The following is a 20578-nucleotide window of genomic DNA, read 5'->3' as shown; positions in this document are numbered from 1 at the left end:
GCACCCCGGCGGCAACCCCGGCACGCGGACCCCGGCGCACCGCCTGAGCCGCAGGAGGTCCGCCCGGGTGTGAGGCCGCAGCCCGCGCCCGGTGCCCGCTGCCCCGGGGGCGATCCCAGCCGCGGCCCGGACGTCCCCGGCGTCGATCGCCGCACCCCGCCCCGGCAGGTGTGCGGGCTCGTCTCGCCTGGCATGCCGGCTGTCTGGAGTGCCGCCGTGCCCGTCCTCGCCCTCCGGTGACGCTGCAGACTCGGCGCAGGATGCGGTGGCAGTGGCGGTGAGCGCACAGGTAAGGAGCGAGGCGCGACCCCATGGCTGGGGGTGCTGCGAGAGGGGCAGGGGCGTTCAGGGCTTGGCACGGTGCTGCTGCCCGGCTGACAGCGGAGTGTGCCGGTGTGTTGGCACCGTGCCCCGCACTGCTGCGAGCTGCGGTGCTTCCCTCGTGCCCGAGCACTGCGGGACTGCTCAGTCGCGGCCGGCAGCAGGCCCGACCTCCTGCTCCAGCTGCCAGGGCACAGCAGGGTCCGCTGTGAGTGGGTGCCTGGTGCCCTTGAACTCTCCTAAACCACAGCGGAAGCTGGGGGAAGTTTTTTTGTTTGGGTTTTTTTTTTTTTTTTCCTGGAGAAAAGGCAGCTTTGCTCTTCCTCTTCCCTGGGCACGTGGGAGCTGTGGCACTGAACAGAGGATCCTTGTCCTCCGGGGCCAGCACCGCGCCTCGGGTGTTGTACTGCAGCCGAAACCCCGGGCAGCAGTGAGGTGCAGGGAACCTCTGACCCCTGGCCCAGCATGCAGCATCATGGCTGTGTCCAGCCGTGTTGTGGCAGTTTTTCTCTGAACAGTCCAGGGCCGTTTGGAACCTTTGGTCTTTGTTGGTTTTGCTTTTTAAAATAAAAGTTTTAAGTTAAACTTGGTAAGGTGGTGCTGACAGTCCAGACAAGGATCCCGCCATACCAGGCAAATCCTGCTCAGCTTCTCACAGTATGATTAGACCCTTTGTCCATTCTGAAGCAGCAGCTGGGAGGGAGGTTTGGAGGTAGCCAGAGGAGCCCAGGCAGGGACAGTGTCTCTGGCAGCAGTGCTGGGGCTGGGCTGTCTGGGCAGGACAGGCTGGGGCAGAGCCTGGCGCTGGCACTTGCCCACGCCCTCACCTCCTGGGGCCACTTGGTGCAGCGGGTACACCAGGGTGTCCCAGTGCTGCTGGGCTGTGCACCAGCTCAACACCTTGCAAAGGGTGTCCCTCTTGCCAGGTGCTGTGGGCTCTGGAGGTTGTGCATTCCCCCCTCTTACTCAGCTGTTCATTGAGCTGGCTCAGGGAAAAGCTTTCAACAAAATGTTTGGGCTATGGGCTTTGCAAAAGTCTCCTGAAAACAGGACCTGCCTGGTGAAGTGTCTTTGAGCAGGTCTGTACTACCAGGCACCCCTTTAGGGAGAGGGTCCGGGACATTCCCTGGGTGCTGCACTCCCATGCTCAGCTGCAGCCCTGCTCCCACGGCCAGCCCTGAGCCCACAGGTGCCCGCAGGGAGTGGGGGGCAGAAGCAGCTTCCGCATCCCCCGTCGGGTGTGCCGAGGCCTGGGGTGCAGGTGGGAGCTGTGCAACCTGTTACCAGCCCCTGGAGCTACCGGAGCCTCCTTAGCCAGGTATTCCTTAGTGCGGGGTGGGGTGTAGTGGGTATGGCTGGGGGGCTGGCGATGCCTTCCTGCTCCTCAGGCAGCTGCCAGCCTGCTCTCCCACTGTGACTCAGCCTCCCCGGGGCAAGGGGGCCCTCATAAGCAGAGGAGCAGCCCCCAGAGGACCATGAACTACTGTGAGTTTGTAACCGAGCCCTGTCCTAACTAACTGCAGGCTTGACTTGACACCGTGCCTTAGTTTCCCCCCAAGAAGTCCCGTCCTGCCCATGGAGCTGCCTGGGTTTTGACTTCAGTTGTGTCCATGAGGGATGATAGCTGTCAGGGGCAGAGTGTCCTAGGGAGCATTGCCCACTTGTATGGGTTTTGGGGGACAGGAGGAGGCTCTGCTTCATGCAGACTGTGCCAGGATAAGGGAGACTTCGGAGAAAGTCTTGTTCTATCCCTTTGCTGAGCAGCGCTGGGGGAGGGCCGCTACTCCCACTGCAGCCTGGCTAATTAGGGAGTTGTCAGTTAGTGCTAATGACCGCAAATACTGAATGGTCTGGCTAGGATGCTGTGCTGCTCTGGCGCTGGGGAACTGCAGGGATTGAGCCTTCATTCCCCCCCCCCCCAACTTCCAGCTTTAGGGGTCCCAGCTTGCCTGCTCCCAGCCCAAAGGGGAGATGCTGCTGTGTGGATGTGGCTTGTGCCAGTCTGGCCTGAGACCTGACAAACTCGTTTTGTGCCAGCTGCAGCCTGGCCCAAGGACACATCCTGTACTGGGGTGGAGATGGGGGTACTGCTGGCAGCACCCCCGGGGTGAGGGGCAGGTTGGAGCAGGACTGGGGGTGTGTCCTGGTGCCCCCTTCCCTGGCAGGACTGGGGGCAAAGCTGTCCTGTGGGGGCAGGTCCACAGAGGCTTGGCTGAGCGGGTCATGACTCTGGATGCAGAGACACTTCTCATACCTTAGCCCTCAGGAAGTCTGGGGTGGACAGATGGGAGTGCCAGGCAGGGGTGCCCATTCTAAGTTCTCCCACTTTGCCGCAGGGGGGACCCTGTGACCAGTGTCACCTGAGCCCTGGCGTTTTGCCACCTCGCACAGTGCCCGGTTCACTGTGACACGGGCTGGCACTGCTAAGGGAGCCCCACAGTGCTGTCCCTGTGGCCCAGGTGAGATCAGTGTGGGGGGCTGGCAGGCACAAACCAGCCTTGCATTGGGGCAAGGTGACAGGGTCCCTACAGTGGCAGTGACACCAGGGCTCAGTGATGCCAAGCCTGCTGCCCTCTCCGCCTCCCCAGCAATGAGGGTGCCAGGGACTGTTGTTTTGCGTGTTTGTCCCCCAAAACACTGCACTGTGACCCTGCCTTGGCGGGAGAGCTTGGGGCTGAGGTGAGGATCAGTTATGGGTCAGCAATTGCTGCCCATGCCGGCAAGCTGGGAGGTGCAAGACAAGCTAAGCCCGCCCCAGCTCGGCCTGCAGAGCGGATTTAGCCGAGGAAAGAGGCTTAGGGAGGGGATTGGGGCTGTGCTGGGATGGGGGGGGCCCCCCACGTGCCTGTGTCTCTCCTTCCCACGCATCCACTGCTGCAGGCAGGGGCTCAGTGCAGGGGATGCTCTGTGCTGGGGGACAGGGGCAGGCCATGGGGCCAGGCTCTGGGAGCCCAGAGATGGCAGCGAGGAGGAACCTGGCACCTCCCCGGCCTCCCCTGCCACAGGGGTCACCAGCCCTCCGCGCTGGCCCCCCGAGACCTCCTGCTTGCTCCATCCAGCCGACCAAGCAGCATCAGGTGCCAGCACTGAGGGAGGTAAAGCACCCACTGGTATGGGGGTACGTGGGGTGGCACAGTCCAGTGAGGGGCTGGGGACAGTCCTCAGGGAGCTGGGTGGCAGCAGCATCCCACGCATGGGCAGGATGCAGGCGGCAGCCGTGCCTCTGGTGGGAGCGGGGTGTGTTTTTACGCGTGCATGTGTGTGTGTGCCTGCACACCTGCGCCGTGGCAGCCGGGCTGGGGAGTGTGTCACCACAATTTGGGGCCGCCCTCGGGGCCCTGCCAGGGCTGAACAAGCCAGCCCGGGGTGACGGTGCGGCTGCCCTGCCGCAGTCAGTGAGATCACTTCCAGGCGACACAGCTGCCAGGAAGGTGGCAGGAAGGTGGCAGGCGGGCTGTGACAGTGAGCACGGTGATGTGATGGAGGTGAGTGGGGGACTCTATCCTCCTGTGGGAGCTTGTTTTGGGGACCCAGCACTTTCTGGTGCCCTCGGTGGGGGGTGGTGGGCATAGGGGATGCTGTGGCACTGATCCCAGGAATGTGGGGCCAAGTGTGGTGTCCCATAGGGCTGAGGAACGCCAGTGTCCCCACAGAGGGGAGGGACACCTTGTGTTCAGTGTTACTGTCACTCCCTGGAGGGCAGAAGACAGTGCACCTCATCCAGTGGTTATTGTGGTGGGACCCCCCTCAGGGTGGGAATTGCAGGGAGGTGAGTCCAGGCTGGCAGGGCACAATGCCGTTTGTGCCCTTGTACCCTACCTAATCATTTTGGTGTCAGTTAACCCTGGGCAGGCCAGGACCCGACGTTTGTGGGGGGGGTGTGACCCAAATCCATGCCCAAGGCTGTGTGGACAGGGGCTGTCCCTACTCATCCCCACAGCATCGCCTTCCCTGGGCAGGCTGGCGAGGGTTTTTGGGGCAGCGCAGGGCGGCCGGCTCCGGAGGGAAGGTGGCATAGCACGTGCATCAGTCACCGTGCCGCGGCGTGCCAGCGCGGTGACGCCGGCGGGCCGAGCGCGGGGGCGGCTCGCTGCTCCCACGCCGCGGGCCCGGCCCGCCTCGGCTCCGCGGCTGAGCTCACCTCCGTGGTATGGCAGGAGGAGCCGCCGAGGGGCTGCTCCCGCCCGGCGCCCCCGGGGCTGGGGCTGTTTGTTTCTCCGGAGCAGAGGGAGGGGAAGCGGGGCTGGACACGCTCTGGCCCCCCTGCCTGGGCGCGTTGTCACTCCTGGTGTCGCTCCTGTGCCTACACCGGGCTCGCAGGGCTCTGTGGGGAACAGTGATGGTCGTGGGAGTGCTTCTGGGGGTTCATCATTCCCCGTGGCGTTGGCATGAGGAGCAAACTGGTCCCTGGGGGCTCTGCTGTGCCCCAAAACACAGGCAGGTCACAGGGGTCTTTGAGGGGGCTGCAGCCCCACCCCTGCCACCCCCCGGGTTCAGCCTGCTTGCGGCTCTGCTCCGCAGCCTGGGCAGCGCTGGGGTACAGGCCGGTCCCATGTGCAGGTGGGGGGTTCCCCATCCAGGGAGGCGTTTTCCTGCTGGGGGCTGTGCCAGCTGCGGCAGCGCCTGGAAAAGGTCTAGGAGACCCCCAGCCCCGTCCGATGGGGTGGGGGGAGAGGATTTATCCTGGATTGATCCTTCGGTCCCCCATCCCAGCGGCACCCCCGGGGCCTGGCTGCCGTGCCAGCCCTGCCGTGCTTGCGCCAGCGCTGCCGGTCGCTGCGGAGCAGCCATCTTCCCGGTGCATCCCATCCCCCTCTGCCTGCGCAGGGAAGCGGGCGGGATGCTGGGGATACTGCCAGCGCCAGAGCCCCCCCACCCCGCTGCAGGTGCTTCCCTACCCATCCTGCCTGCTGTAGAGCCCCGGCTGCTTGACGATGGTCCCCCCTCATCCTCCTCCTCCGCCCGGCTGCCTGGTGCACCGTGCCGGGGTGCGGGGAGAAGGGGGCTGCGAGCGCGGCGCTGGCGGCGATGCCACCACCTCTCCACGCCGGAGCCGGAGCAGGGACAGAAGGTGGGCGGCTGGGCTACCGCGCCGGGAGGAAGACAGTGGTGTCAGGCTGGGATTGGGGTGAGGGCAAGCGCTCAAGGGGCTGCCCCCCCTTCTCTTTTCCCTTTTCGCCTGCATCCCTCCATCCATCCTCCACCCTCCAACCCCCACCATTGCCGTCGCGGTCACCTTCACCCTCTCGCTGTTTTCCGGAACTGCAGCAACTTTCTGCCATGTGATCCCAAACCCGGCTCCAGCCCTCGCCGCCCCCAAGCAGACGCGGGCGTCTCCGCAGAGCCCCCCGCTCGCCGCTGCGCCGCAGCCGCCGCCTCAGCCATGGGCGAGAGATGCGACTACCAGCGCTTGAGCAGCGCCGAGGAGGAGGAGGAAGTGCACGGCCCGCTGCCCCACAGCTTCTCGGACAGCACCGGGCAGCGGGCCCTGCGGCTGGGCAGCAGGCGGCCCACGCCGCCCCCCCGGCAGGACATCGCCCCGGGCATGCCGTGCCGGCGGGTCAGTGCGGGAGAATCGGTGGAGGGGAGCAGCGGGGGCACCTGGCTGAGCTTGATGGCCGCAGGATGGGCATGGGTTGGCAGCTGACATGGAGCACAGGGTCCCTGCATGGCATCTCCCTTCTGGAATGTGCTGTACCCCGCAGCATCCAGGGCAGCATGACACCCCCTCCCCCCCCCTTTGCCTGGCTGTGCTCGCATCCTGACCCACAGGAGGGGGGCTGCCTGCTGCTGCATGCTGGGGAAACTGAGGCACGGGGGAGTGGTGCGAGGCAGTGAGGCTCAGCTGAGCCTGGCACAGCTCGTAGAGGGGGGGCACGGTGCCCAGCACAGGATGCCGTCCCCCAGCTGCAGCGCTGCAACCAGACGGTGGCCCTGCAGGCTGCCATCCCTACAAGGGAGTGTCCCTGGGGGATGTCAGGCTTTGCATGGATGCGGGGAATGCGTAGGGCAGGGGTGTAGGACAGGCATGGTGGTGTCATTCGGGATAGATATAATGGCGGGCAGGGAAGGCGGAAAGGTGAGCGGGCTAACCCCCGGAGGCGACCAGCACGCCACAGCGGGGGTGGGCCCGGTGGGCGCGCAGGGGGCGGGCGGCTCCAGGTGCGCGTCGGGCGGAGGCGGCAGCGGCAGCGGGAGCGGGCCGGCGCCGGCGGCGGCGCGGTGTTTGCGCACGTGCGGCCGGGCAGGGCGGCAGCCGAGGGGACGCGCGTGGGGGGCGGCTGCGGTCGTGCAGGTGGCGGGAGGCACGCGGGGGGATCGCTCCTGTGTGGTCCCGGGCTGCACGTGAGCGTCCTCACGACGCAGGGTGCATCCCTGGCGCTGCAGGGATGGGCGTGCACGGCGAGGGGCGTGCGGGGCGCCCAGGGCCGAGCGGCACCTGGGCAGCGGGTCTAGGGGGTTTGTGACTTCCCCACCTCCGGATGGGAGTTTGCTGGCAGGATGCTTTGCCCCACTCAGAGTCGAGACTGCAGGATCACTCCCTGTGCGTGAGGGTCTGTCGCAAAGAGGGAAGTTGAGGCACGGAACCTCCCTTGGCGTGGTGGGAAAAGCTGGGTTCCCCATTCCCTTTTGGAAATCTCTAGTCCCGATGAACCTGTACTCCCCACTGAACCGGGCAGCCTCAGCTGGCACTTGGGGGTGCAGGAGGCAGTGCACTCGGTGCCAGTCCCGGTGGGTGCCATTTCTGTGTGATGAGGGTGATGCTCTGTCAAGGCAGGACACCCCCCACCCCCGGTGTCCCCTGAGCTGGGACGGGGGAAGCTGGCGCGTGGCAGAGGTTGGTGCCGAGGGCACTGTGCCCAGTTGTCCCCAGTCAATGGGCTTGTTGTGCCCGGTGCTTCTGCTGCTGGGTGCCAGCTGGGATCCCAGCAGCAGTGGAAGCCCCAGTGGAGACTCCTCCTGGGGATGCGCTTAATTCCCTGTCAGCTGCCCCCGTGGCACAGCAGTGACCACGGTTTGGGGGGCCAGGCAGGCAGGGACTGTGGCAAGAGGTTGCTGTGGGTCCTTCCTCTCTCACGCTGTGGCTGCCGGCGTGGCCAGCTGTTCTCTCTAGGGAGCCCGCGGGCGGACAGCACTGCTGGGGTTGGGTGCCAGCCCCACCAGGGGAGGGGAGCGAACCCCAGGGTGCTGGTGGCACCCCACGGCAGAGCCCCGTGGGGGCTGGCAGCTGAGCAGCGGATGTGTTTGCCGAGCCAGAAACTCCCCCCGCAGTGCCCATCGCCCTGGCATCATGCCTGTGGCCTCGGTTGGGGAGCAGAGAGCCGGATGTCTCTTCTGCCTCCCTCCCTCCCTGCTTCCTAGGGGGGAAACTGAGGCCTGGGAGCGTTTCCCAAGGCCGGGGCGAGTTTCCATGGCAATGGGAGCGGGGGTCCGGGCTCCCAGCTGCCGGCAACCGCCGAACAAGGGAGAAAGCGGGACATTGATGGGAGCCCGGCCCCTTGGGCGCGCGTCCCAGCCCGGCTGAAAATAACCCTCCTGGGCAGCGCTGCGGGCAGCCGGCCGGCACCGAGCCCCGCTGCCAGCGAGGGGTCCCCGGGAAGCGGCTGCAGCCAGGGGAGTGACCCCCAGCCCTGCCCGCCGCCGCCCCCCGGCCCGGCCCCGTTGCGTTGGGGAAGGGGAGGGCCGGCCGGCCAGAGGATCGAGAGCCGGATGGAAGGAGGGGCAGAGCCGCAGCCCGCGTCCGGCCGACGGACAGCCCGAACCCCCTGCCCGCTGCAGGGCGGTCTGTGGGGCGGTGGAGCCCGGGGGACATCTCTGTAGCGCACATGAAGGGACGGCGGGTGCCCCGGCTGCAGTGAGCGGGCTCCGCCGTGGGACGCCGGCACCGGGGAAGGGACATCAGCGGTGCCAGGGGCTGGCAGCCAGGCAGGATGCGACGCTTCCAGGCTTTGCACCGATCCTTCCCCTTCCTCACCCGCTTCCGCCTCTACCGAGTAAGTGCCGACCCTCGCCCCGTGCGGACCCCGCGCTGGCCGTCACCCGGCTCCGTCCCCGTCGCCGGCGGGCAGGGGAGCCGCAGCTCCCTCGGCCCCGTGTGGCCCTGCATGCCCCCGTGCGCCCCCGTGCCCAGCTGCTCGCCGCGCCCGCCGTATTTTTAGCCCGGTGCCGAGGATTGTAATTGCGGTGACGCGGCCGAGGGAGCCGAGCACAGCGGGTGAAGGCGTCAGGGGCCATGTCGTGTCCCAGGGTGGAGGAGAGGATGGAGGGGGCTGCCGCGCTGTGGAGCTGGGATGGCGAGTCCCAGCCTCCCACCCGCTCTCAGCAGGAGGAGGCAGAGCCGTATTTCTTTGCAGAGCGGTGGTGGTTGAAGTGGGGAAGAGCCAGGACAACAGGCAGGGAGGGATGGGGAGGCGGGGGGGGAGGATGGAGCTCCAGCCCCTTCCCCTCTGTGTCCTGGCGCGGCTGTGGGCTGATGCCAGCACCACTGGGGTGTTCTGTACCTCAGTGCTGGAGCAACAGGACCCTCCAGAGGCTCTGATGTTCCTGTTTGCCCCCTCTCTGTGCCTGCCAGTGAGGTGCCACTACCCATAGCAGAGGAGACCCACTGTGAGTCTGTGCTACAACTCAGCCAAGTGTGTGGGCATGCCAAGGTGCCTGTCCCTGCTGGGTACAGCTGAGCCCTTCCAGCTGAGCAGAGAGAATTGGGCAGGCACATCTGTTCTGAGCTTCTGCCTCCTCCTCCTTAGCACTCCTGGCCAGGGGACAGCCTGTGCTGGAATGGAGGGCTGGGCTGGTGTTTCTGTGGGCAGGACAGGGCAGACTGGGATGCCCTTCCTATCTCTGGGGGTCCTGCTGATTGGGGTGCCTCTCCTGGCTTCCCCCAGAGAGGTGGTGACAGGCTCAGGAGATGACTCCACTATGTCTCCCTCACAGCAGCACCCCAGCCTTGGCTCTGAGCTCCTCTGGGTGACTCCCCAGTGGGGACAGGGCAGAGGGGAACGGAGCTGGGCTGCCCCTGACCCGATATTGTGTCCCAGCAGAGGCTGAGCTGTAGCATGCAGGCGGAGGAGGGCACGGACTGGCTGCTGGAGCTGCTCACCGAGCTGCAGCTGCAGCAGTACTTCCTGCGCATCCGAGACGAGCTCAACGTCACACGCCTCTCCCACTTTGAGTACGTCAAAAATGAGGATCTGGAGAAGATTGGCATGGGACGCCCCGGTGTGTACATCCCCCACAAACCTCCCCCCTTACCCCTGGCTGGATGTGCAGCACCTTTTGGGAAGCCCACAGGAGCATATGGGGCTAGAGGGGACCCTACCCCAACTGGCTTGTGACAGTCACTGTGTCCCTGTGTCCTGCAGGCCAGCGGCGGCTGTGGGAGGCAGTGAAGCGGAGGAAAGCCATGTGCAAGCGGAAATCCTGGATGAGCAAGGTAGGGATGGGAGAGAGACAGGTGTGGCAGAGAAACTGAAGCAGACAGGAAGATCTGGATCCCTCTCTGTACCCTTTCAGGGTGCCTGGCTCCCCCATGGCCCTGGAGGCTGCCAGGGAAATGGGCAGAAGACCCTGCCATCCATGCCCTGCCTGTGGTGTGACCCTGCTACCCCAGCACTTGGAAAATTCATTCCCCTCATGTTATTTGCCTCTTTGTCAGGAAACTTGTTTGCAGCAAGTGCACCAGAGAGCCTTGCTGCAGACAGCTCTGTGGGCAGCAGTGGTGCCCAGGACACTGCCCACCCTGCTGCCTCACAGCAAGGGGGCAAAGCCTTGTACCTGCAGGCTGGGACACACTGTCACAGGGGACCTTGGGATGCTCACATATGCCCTAATATCATCCCATCCAAAGTTGGTACTGCTGGCACCCTGTGGCACTTGGCACCCCAGAAACTCAGAGTTTGGCAGAGCCCAGTTTGCCAGCTGGGCTCTGGGCCATGGCCTCTCCCCTGCCTGTGCTGGGACATGATGAGGATGGGCTTTTAATAGAAGGCTACTTCTATTAAAGAACAAATAGCAGAAATGCCACCTCCCACCCCAGACACATGCTGGGCCAGCCCCCGCGCACCCTGCATCAAGACTGGCATGGACCCTGTTCCACGGGGCACACCATCCATCCCAGCTGAGGGAGATGGAAGGAGAGCCCATCCCTTCTGGGTGGTGGTAGCCAGCATGCATTGCAAAGCCCACGTCGCTGCAGAGATGTGTCACCAGGCTCAGCCCAAGCTGGAGGTTTCTCTTGGCTTTGTGCCCAGGCACATTGTGTGGCCTCAGCCTGGCCAAGGAGTGCCCAGGGCTCTCTGGCTACCGGCCTGGTTTGCTGTGGCTGCTGAGGAACTGCTGCAGAGCTGCTGCAAGAGAAACAAACTCTTCCCTCCATGGGAATCATAGCTCTGTGCTGGCAGCAGGAGTAATGGAGCCCTCTCCCTCAACCAGCCTTCTCTGGGTTATGGGTCCAGTTATGGATCATCACTAGGTTCCAGTGTGTTCAGCCAAGGCGAGGGGTTGTGCCAGAACTTCTCGCTTACAGACCCAAGGCTTGGGGTGTTTCCATGCCCACGTTTCACCTTGCTCCATGTCCCACAGGTGTTCAGTGGGAAGCGCCCGGAGTCGGAGCTGCAGCCCCAGCCCCAGAGTACCTTCCGCAAGCCTCCCACACCACCGCCCCCTGAAGCTGGGGGCCAGCACTCCCTCACCTGCCTCGTGCGGGAGCGGGACCTCTCCATCTTTGAGAAGCTGGGCGACGGCTCCTTTGGTGTCGTGCGTCGCGGCGAGTGGTGCACACCTGCTGGCAAGACGGTGAGGGGCTGCTCTGGGGGTGGGGAGCCAGGCGGTGGGACCACGCACAGGGGAAGATGCTTCAGAACTCATCCCTCCTTTGGCCGTAGCTGAATGTGGCAGTGAAGTGCCTCAAGACAGATGTGCTGAGCCAGCCGGAGGCACTGGACGACTTCATCCGGGAGGTGAATGCCATGCACTCCCTGGACCACAGGAACCTCATCCGCCTGTATGGCGTGGTGCTCTCCCACCCCATGAAGATGGTGAGTGGGGGGGATGGGGCCCACCCCAATGACACCCTCCGGGGGAGGAGGTCCCACATGATGGCATGAGCCAAGCAGGCTGGATCTGTACCCCAAGCCCTCTGCTGGCATCCCCAGTGGGGCATAAGAAGGCTGGAAACCAGCCCAGCCAGGGTGGCTTTGGACTCACCTGCTTGCTGTCCTCGTCCCATGGCCCAGGTGACAGAGCTGGCCCCACTGGGCTCCCTCCTGGACCGCCTGCGGAAGAACCAGGGCCATTTCCTCATCTCCACCCTGTGCCAGTATGCCATCCAAGTGGCCAAGGGCATGGCCTACCTGGAGTCCAAGCGCTTCATCCACCGTGACCTGGCTGCCCGCAACATCCTGCTGGCCTCCAACGAGCTCGTCAAGATTGGGGACTTCGGTCTGATGCGGGCACTGCCCAAGAATGATGATCACTACGTGATGCAGGAGCATCGCAAGGTCCCCTTTGCCTGGTGAGCACTGGGGAGGGGGACACCTGGAGGTGCAGCACCCATGGCCTTCTGATGCTCATGTCCTTCCCCCTGTAGGTGTGCTCCTGAGAGCCTGAAGACACGCACCTTCTCCCACGCCAGTGACACCTGGATGTTTGGAGTGACCCTCTGGGAGATGTTCACCTATGGTCAGGAGCCTTGGATTGGCCTCAATGGCAGCCAGGTAGGTGTACAGCAGGGATCTGCCCCCTCACCTCACCCTGCTGGTGCTGAGGGCGATCTGGGACACCTGACAGCACACCCTGTCCAACAGATCCTGCACAAGATAGACAAGGAGGGTGAGCGGCTGCCACGGCCTGAGGACTGTCCCCAGGACATCTACAATGTCATGTTGCAGTGCTGGGCACACAAGCCCGAGGACCGACCCACCTTCGTGGCCTTGCGAGACTTCTTGGTGGAGGTGGGTGAGCAGGGAGGGGGACAGGAGCCCCAAAACCCTATCCTGCCAGCTCTGTTCAAGCATGGATAGAGCTAAGAGTATTGCTGAGGTGGGAGGTGACATGGGGAGCTCAGGCCAGGCAGCCCTGCAGGCTGGGAGGTGGAGGGTGGTGACATGGTCACAGCAGGAAGCATCTGGCTTCTGCCTTGCCATCACACACCCCAGGGATGTGACAGCTCAGGAGGGACCAGTGGTGATGCTGTCTCTTGTCCATTTTTGGGGCCTCCCTGCCCTCCTTGGGGCTGGGCCTGGCCTCAGAAGAGGATGGACATGAGGGGCTGCGTCTCCTGTCCTCACCCACTTCTCCCCCAGGCTCAGCCCACCGACATGAGAGCGCTGCAGGACTTTGAGGAGCCGGACAAGCTGCACATCCAGATGAACGACATCATCACGGTCATTGAGGGCAGGTACTGCAGGGGAGGGTGGCGGTGTTGTGGAGAGGGATGCACTGCCTGCCAGCCTGCATTGGGATAAGGAATGGGGAGACTGAGCGCTGGCAGAGCTGTGGGAAGCAGGGAGGGGAAGGCTGTGTACCCCACGGGTGGGCAGAGCTGGTTTTTTGTGGTCCCCCAGGCAGCACAGCATCGTGGGGCCACCCGGTGCGGGGGGGCACAGCCCTGCCCACACTGCCCACAGTCCATGCCATCCCTGCTGACTCACCCCACTGTGCCCGTGGGTTTGCCCGGGGAAACTGCACACCCCAGGGCCACTCCCTGCCGATAGTGGCGGGGACGTGTCGGGAACGTGCCGCCAGCACCCGGAGATGTGCTGCTGTCGTCGGGCTGGGAGAGGCAGCGTGCAACTTGGTACTGTGCTGGCAGAACCCGCTGTGCTACGGGCTCCTTGGTGCCTGCTGGCCATGCCAGGGCACAGCCACCCCTCCACCGCCCCAGGGACCTGGGACTGGAGTAGGGAGGGGGCCCTTTGTCCCTGCATCCCTGTCCCAGGATGTCACCTCCCAGCTGGGGGAGAGTGGGGACCTCCCAGAGGAGCTCGGCGCGCCCGCACTAGAGCCGGCCTCCCAACCCCGAGGGGAGGAGGAGGAGGGCTCTGTCCCCATCGCTCGCTGTCCCCCGCCCCGGGCCGGCTCCCCGCGGTTAGTCAGAGCCCGGCGTGAATCAGGCCGGGTTTGTGTGTCTGCAGGGACCGGCTGCTCCCGGCCCGCCGCCGCGGGGATGACTCTTGCCTAGGGTCTGGCGGTTTAATTGCAGGGAGGGAAGGGGAGGGGAAGCAGCGTCGGCGGAGGGAGGGAAGGAGCGGCGGAGGGCGGTGCGGCCGTGCCAGAGCGCCTACATCGTCCCTGCCGCCGCATCGCGGCCGGGCTGCGGGTCCGCGCCCCCCGCCCCGCCGCCGGCCCCAGGTGAGCCGCGGGGGGAAGGACAGAGCGGGAAGAGGGGCCGGAGGCTGCCCGTCCGTCGGGAATTGCCGGGAGTGGAGTGCAGCCGGGGCGCAGCTTCCCCTGCCTCAGTTTCCCCGAGGGACGCCGGTCTTTGGTGACCCCCGCTGGGTAGGTTTTGGGGGTGCGGACTCGGGGCACACGCGGTGGGTTCAGCAGCCGAGGGCTGGCAAAAGCCCGGCCGACTGCCGGTACTCCCGGAGGGGAGCCCCCTCCCCGTGCCTCAGTTTCCCCGGCAGTAGGCACCCCCACCGCGCTGCTGGTGGGGATGTCCGGGCGGAGCTGGCGGGGGGGAAGGGGGGCGGCCTCCTGCCGGGGGCTGCATCCGGCCCTGCCGAAGCCGCCCGGGGCACCGTAAACACCCCCCACCCCTTTTCAAGCCCCTGCCTGTCGTTCGGCGGGCGCCGGCTGTGCGTACGTGTGTGTGGGCAGGGGCAGGGACCTCCCTGAAAGCCCCCCGGGGACGCAGCCGCTCGTGGGAGGGGGCTGTCGCGGGGAGAGGAGCCAGGGCAGCGCCGGAGCGGGTTTGTGCCGGGGGTCTGAGCTCGGGTTCGGTGGGACCGAGGCTGGGAGCAGGGGGAGTGCAGGGACGGCCGGGCTGCAGCATCCTTTCGTCGGGATGTGGCAGCGAGGGGCGCAGGGAGGGGAGTGGAGGGGACGTCCCGGGGAGGGGAGCTGTTCCCCCTCCTCCCGAGCCTGCCGCGGTGAGGGAGGATGCCCGGTGCCGGCTGCGCTCTGCCGGAGCTCTGCCGAGGGGTCCCGACGCTGAGTAAGGCGGCTGGCTGGCGGCAGCGGGAAGGTAAACAGGAAAAGGGCTGAGCTGGTGGCCGGGGGTGACTCACAGGTGACTCCAGGAAACTGTGGGGCCCATGCCAGCCTCGCCAGGCTGGCACCCACACTGCCACTGCCCCCTGCCCACAGCACACCCTGCCCAGGGGGAATGGAGGGCCCTGACAGGCAGGGGGGGAGCTTAGGGTCGGAGCCCCCCCACCATTTATTTGGCACGGTGCTGGGTGAGGCACACCACTTGGGATGCCTTTCCCTGCCCCATCCCTGTTCCCCCCACCAGTCCCTCTGGGTTAGAGGACCACCTCATCCCCCCCAGAAGCAGCTGTGTCCTGGGCAACTTCTTGGGGACACACTGGGGACCAGTACCCCAGGGTGGCCTGGGCCACTCAGGTGGCTCCAGGAAGACTGATAGCCTAAGCCTGCCTTGTGCCCATCTCTCCCTGCCCGCATGAAGCCTGCACAAGGCTCGCTGATAATGTAGGAAGGGAGAGCTGTGCGTCCCCCTCCCCATATGGGGAGGAGGAAGACCCTACAGTCCCCCATATGGGCCCCCCATCAGATGCCAAGTGTGTTTCCTGTGCCATCCTGTAGTACATGGGGCACAGAGGGATTGGTGACAAAGAACTTGGTGCAGGCATCACTCCAAGGCTCCCGTGTAACTTGAGGCAGCAAGGAGGAGGAAGAGGCATATCTTTTGGCACACAAGCATGGAGCTTTGTTCCCCACTACTTGCATTCCCTCCACCTGATGGTGCAGGGACCATGAGGGGTGGGAGCCAAAGCGTACTGCTGGTGTAGGGTTGGGATCCTGGGCATCCAGGGTCCCTTTCTAGTTGTGTCACCTCATGCCTTCATGCACTTGGACAAGTAATCTTCCCTCCTCCCCATCACTGGAGCAGGCGCGTGTCAACCTCCCATGCCCTCATCAGTAACGAGGTCCTTTTTATTCCTTAGGGCCGAGAATTACTGGTGGCGGGGTCAGAATAAACGGACCCTAAAAGTGGGCCAATTTCCCCGAAACACGGTGACCTCGGTGGCAGGGCTGTCAGCCCACGACATCAGCCAGCCACTTAAAAACAGCTTCATCCACACAGGCCATGGAGACACCAACCCGCAGCACTGCTGGGGGTTTCCCGATAAAATTGATGAGTAAGAAACTTTTTGTCTTCTCTGCACCCTCTGCCTGCTCTCTCCCTTCCCCGCTGCCCACTGGGCTCGGGAGCAAGACACGGCTTGGCTGCTGCCCCCCTTTTCCCCATGAAGCATCTCTTTCTGCCCCCACTATGTTTGGGGTGGTGGCTCTGGGTAGGGTTCCTGCAGCTGGACTAACTTCCTTGCCTCTTCCTACTAATGGGCTTAGGGGGCATGGGGGGCTGCTGTGCTTGTGGCTTTCCCAGGGGGAAGATCTTTGTGACTGTCCTGGGGCAGGGAGACATCAGTAAGCACCACCCCAGAGGTGGCCACATTACCCCATAACACTTTTGGGGTGTCCCAGGGCTGCTAAATGTGCGCGGCTTGCAGCCTGTCCCCACGCTTCTAACAGCATGATTCTTTTTGAAAAGCAAAACATGAAAAAAATCCACCGAAATGATTTTTTTCTCCACCCTGCTCTTATCAAAAGACACCTGGCTGGACTGTGATGGGGGGAAGGGGGGCTGGGTGCTTGTGCTTCAGTGTCCCACATGCTCTCTGCCAGGTGGGATTGGTTGTGCAACAGTGAGCATGAGTGCCTTGGCAGGCAGCATGTGGGGGTCCCTCCCAGCACTGGCTGGAGGGATGTGGGAGGTCAGAGTGGTGGGGGACAGGATAGGATTTCAAAAACTGGAAAGCTCCTGGTGGGTAGGGCCAGCTCCTATGCTAGGCTCAGTCCATCCCCTGGGATCCCGATGCTGTTTGTTATCCCAGGCTGGGACAGCTCTGCCGGTCCCTCAGTCCCAGCCTGACCCCTCCACGGCACGCCGTGTCACGGGCTGTTCCGGCGGCCCGGAGGGCTGAGCCGAGGCGCCGTGCACGCGGCTCTGGCTCGTGCCCCGGCAGGCCTCCCGCGCCCCACTGCGTGGGCACGGGCGCTGGGTACGTGCTGCCCGGGCTGCCGAGAACGCACCGAGCTCGGCACACGCCCAAGCCTTCGGGCTGCGCCGGCTCCCGCCGGCTCCCCGGCTTGCGACGGCTCGCCCGGGCCCCAGCACCCCGCGGCACCGGGGCACCCTGCCTTGGGCACAGCATCGCCCTGCTGCCGGAGGGCTGTGCCGGGCACCGCACGCTGCACAAGTGCCCTGCACACAGCGCCCTGCTTGCAGTCCCCTGGGCGCAGCGCAGGCAGCCACAGATGCACGTGGAGCCGGAGATGGGTGGGGTGGCACTGGGATGGCACTGGGATGGCACCAGGCTCTGTGCCGTAGCACTGGAAGCCTGTGGGGTGCGTTGCCCCTGCACTCACAGGTACTCACCAGGTGTGGTTGTGTGGTGAAGGAGCTGTGGGGTGTCCCAAGGCACAAGCCTGGTGAGCAGGGATCCCACGTGGCCCCTGATGACCCTCAGGCTCTCTCCTCTCTCCCCACAGGCTGTACCTGGGAAATCCCTTGGATCCTCCTGATATTTTAGGTGTGGACGCAAGTGCTGCCAGACCTACACAGCTTCCAGGGAGGGCTAAAAGTGAGTAGCTTTTCTCCTTTCTCCTTCCCATCAGCTGCACAAAGCCTCCATCCCTGTACCCCTGCTGCCAGGATGATGGGCTGGATCCTCTCCTTTCTGTCTCTGTGCTGGCACTTGCTTTTTGCAGAGCAGGGGGAGCTGGGGTGATGGGGCGTGTTGTCACCTGGCCATACACCACTGCCAACAGCATGGGCAGCTGGTGGCTCTGCCTGGCTGGACTCTGTCCTGCTGCCCTTTGTCCAAGTCCCTTGTCCCCTGCTGGCCTCCCACAGCTGGGCTCCCCAGTGCAGGGGATCTCAGCAGGGCTGCCACAGGGAGGGAACTCAGAAGCTGTGCATATGCCCCAATCCCCCTAATTCTACAGTTTTTCCTTGGCGGGGCTTCCCACCAGCATCCTCCCCAAGCTCCGCCAGTGAGGGGGGACACAACAAAGCATGCACCCCTTAACAAGCACCCTGGCTGCCGCTTCTGTGTTCACCCTATGCTTCCCCTTCTCTTGGGTTCTGTCTTCTGCAGGGCAGCCTCCTCCTCGCCCACCTCAGCCTACCGTCCTGCTCACCAGTAAGTTGGGCTTCTTTGAGTGCTGCTCTCCCTTCCTCATACCCTCTTTCTTTTCTCTCTTACCTGGGTGGCCTGGGGCAGGTGCCCTAGTATGCCTTGGGAGCAAGGAGGGCTGAAATTATGGGGTGGTTTGGGGGGTTGGAGATGTAGACACCTTCTTGCACCCTAGGGATGGGTGCTGGGACCCTCACCATCTCTCTTTGCCCCTTCTAGAGCCTTGCTATGACCCAGTTAGTGAGGAGGAGGAGGGTCTGCCAGGGGGTCTCCGTAAGCTCTGCCTGAAGAAGCCAGGCACAGGGAAGGGTCTGCGACCGGTCAAGCCATCAGCCCGAGTACCGGGCACCAAGGTGGGCGAGCGGCAGCCCGGGCGCCTGGCGAGCGAGGGGCCAGCAAGCAGCGAGGTGACTCTCATTGACTTCGAGGAGGAAGTTCCCCAGGGTAGCCCCTCTCCAGTGGGAGATCTGTCAGCCCCGTCATTAGTCAAGCTGGCCATGGAGGCCTTCTCTTTGCTGGACAAGACCCCACCACAGAGCCCCACGCGGGCTCTACCTCGGCCTCTCCACCCCACGCCGGTGGTGGACTGGGATTCCCGGCCCTTGCCCCCACCACCTGCCTATGATGATGTGGCACAGGATGAGGATGATATTGAGGTCTGCTCTATCACCAGCCCCCCGAGCCGGCGGGGAAAGACCAACTATGGCTTTGTGGATGAGGGTGAGAGGGGACCGGCACTGGAGGACAACCTCTTCCTACCCCCCAAGGAGACCAAACAGCCCAGCATGACACAGACCACCGAGCTCTTCGAGGAGCTGCAGCAGGAGTGCATGAAGAGGCTCAACGTCCCTTTGGGACCGGCTGCTCCAGCTGACGACAAGCCCCAGATCCCTCCCCGTGTCCCGATCCCGCCCCGGCCCCTCCGCCGCAATGAGCCTGGGCGCTGGTCAGGGGACCTTTCCCCAGCTTCGGGGGGCGAGGAGGACCGGCCGCCCCAGATCCCCCCGCGGGACCCCCTGTCCCAGCCCACTTCCCGGACACCCAGCCCCATGGCTCTGCAGGTGGGCTCCCCCCAGCAACGTGCTGCCCTCTGCTCCTGCCTCTCCACCTCACCAGGGAAGCCCATGCCCACCACACAGAGCTTCGCCCTCGACCCCAAGTACGCCACCCCCAAGGTCATCCAGGCGCAGGGCAAGGACTGCTCCAAGGGACCTTGCATCCTGCCCATCGTGAAGGATGGGCAGAAGGTCAGCAGCACCCACTACTACCTGCTGCCCGAGCGCCCTGCCTACCTGGACAAGTATGAGAAGTTTTTCAAGGAGGCTAAAAGCCCTGAGGAGGTGGCAGCTTCTCGCCAGGTCACCACTGCCACTGTCCGTCCCATGGTGCAGCAGCCATTGTCAGACTGCAAGGCCAACTTTTCCTCCAACAACAGCAACCCTGGGCCCAAGTGCCTGGTGAAAGCCTCCTGCAGCCTCCAGAAGATTGTTTACGACGGGCCAGATGTTTGCCGTCCTGCTGACAAGATCCGGCTGGTAGGTGTCATCCCCAGCATCCATGAGAAGTGGGCTTACATGGGCAAGAGCTTTCCCCACCCTGTGCCTCAGTTTCCACAAGTTAAACCCCAGGGGACTGGCTACAAGTAAGCCCCAGATGTTCAGGGGGACATAAATGTCACTGCAATGCCAAAATGGGAATTGAAGGCCCTGGGGAGGAGGACAGTGGCTGTGCTGCTATGGTCCCCTTGGTCTCTCTAGGCTCGGGATATTGTGGCCCACCCAGGCCCAGGGGAGATTTATGAGCCCAGGGATGAGAATGATCCCAGCTGGTAGTGCTCCCTGAAGACAGAACCAGGGATGGGGCAGCCCCAGTGGTCTCCTGCTTCAGTCACAGGCTTCTTGCTGCCCAGGGGTGGCAGCAGACAGTGACCACAAGCTCCCCCCCAGGTGCAGGACACGGTGCATGGCGTGACCACTGAGGAATGCCAGGCAGCCCTTCAGAACCATGGCTGGAGCACCCAACGGGCTATCCAGTACCTGAAGGTACAGCACGCACCCGTTCCCTTGTCCTAGCTCCAGCAAGAGTGGTGGCACCCCTGTCACCCCTCTGGCCATGCCCTGTCCCCTTGCAGGTGGAGCAGCTCTTCTGCCTGGGGCTGAAGTCCCGTGGTGAGTGCCAGCGGGTGCTGGAGATGTTCGACTGGAACCTGGCACAGGCCAGCTCCCACCTCCTCGATCCCTACAGCGCCACCCGCCAGAAGTAGGGACAGCGATGTTTTGGGGGGGGCAGTTCTCTATGCCACACTGCTCTGGGCCGACTGGCACTGTCACCCCTCCTGAGTTCATGTCCTGTTCTCTCCTTACAGGTGGTGACAGCGGGGACGGGGCGAGCTGTGTTGGATCCAGAGCAGGCATCTCGCCATGGGGCCAGTCCCGCCGCCTCCACCCATACAGCCTGCTGCAGGACTCTGGACTGAACCCCCACTTGAGGGTGGAGACACCCCAAAAGGGACCCTGCCTAGTGCCAAGACTTTGCAGGATGCTTGTGCCCTGGCCTTGGCAATGGGCTCCATCCCCTGGCCCCTTGTTGAATTGTTTTTGTAAAGAGAAATGTAATTTTAATATATATATTATGTATATATATAAAAATATTCTATAGAGAGGCTGAGGGTACCTATGGCTGTCTCCCAGGTTTATCCCTAGCAATACACAGGGACAGGCTACACATCCATGGCTGTTGGTTCCTCCCTGCAGGCAGCTGGGACTGTGACCTTTGGGATCCGCAGTGGGATGAAGCTCGGGAAGGGATATACAGACTCTGGGAATCCCCAGGAGGCTGTGTGACATGTGCACCTATAAAACCTCCTGCTGAGT

At 64.0% G+C, this 20578-nt stretch overlaps 1 protein-coding gene across 12 annotated transcripts; it reads left to right on the top strand.

The window, feature by feature from the left end:
• Positions 1 to 124: 124 nt before the first annotated feature.
• Positions 125 to 20377, top strand: TNK2 (tyrosine kinase non receptor 2). Of its 12 annotated transcripts, none has more exons than XM_064385597.1 (17): positions 125 to 289; positions 5590 to 5881; positions 9360 to 9540; positions 9684 to 9754; positions 10903 to 11115; positions 11205 to 11357; positions 11556 to 11833; positions 11909 to 12035; positions 12126 to 12272; positions 12624 to 12718; positions 15450 to 15644; positions 17059 to 17150; positions 17667 to 17711; positions 17925 to 19240; positions 19652 to 19747; positions 19837 to 19964; positions 20071 to 20377. In XM_064385597.1, exons 2-17 carry the CDS (start codon positions 5705 to 5707, stop codon positions 20075 to 20077), a joined length of 3321 nt encoding a protein of 1106 aa, XP_064241667.1. In that variant the 5' UTR covers positions 125 to 289; positions 5590 to 5704; the 3' UTR covers positions 20078 to 20377. The 12 variants fall into 12 exon arrangements, with proteins under 12 accessions (XP_064241667.1, XP_064241670.1, XP_064241669.1 ...); XM_064385593.1 differs by lacking the exon at positions 125 to 289 and adding an exon at positions 4612 to 5392; XM_064385590.1 differs by lacking the exon at positions 125 to 289 and adding an exon at positions 4612 to 5449.
• Positions 20378 to 20578: the final 201 nt, after the last annotated feature.

This window comes from Passer domesticus, chromosome 11 (genome assembly GCF_036417665.1).
Source record: "Passer domesticus isolate bPasDom1 chromosome 11, bPasDom1.hap1, whole genome shotgun sequence".
NCBI lineage: Eukaryota > Metazoa > Chordata > Aves > Passeriformes > Passeridae > Passer > Passer domesticus.
The sequence above is the reverse complement of the archived record's forward strand: the minus strand, read 5'-3'. Positions and strand labels throughout refer to the sequence as shown.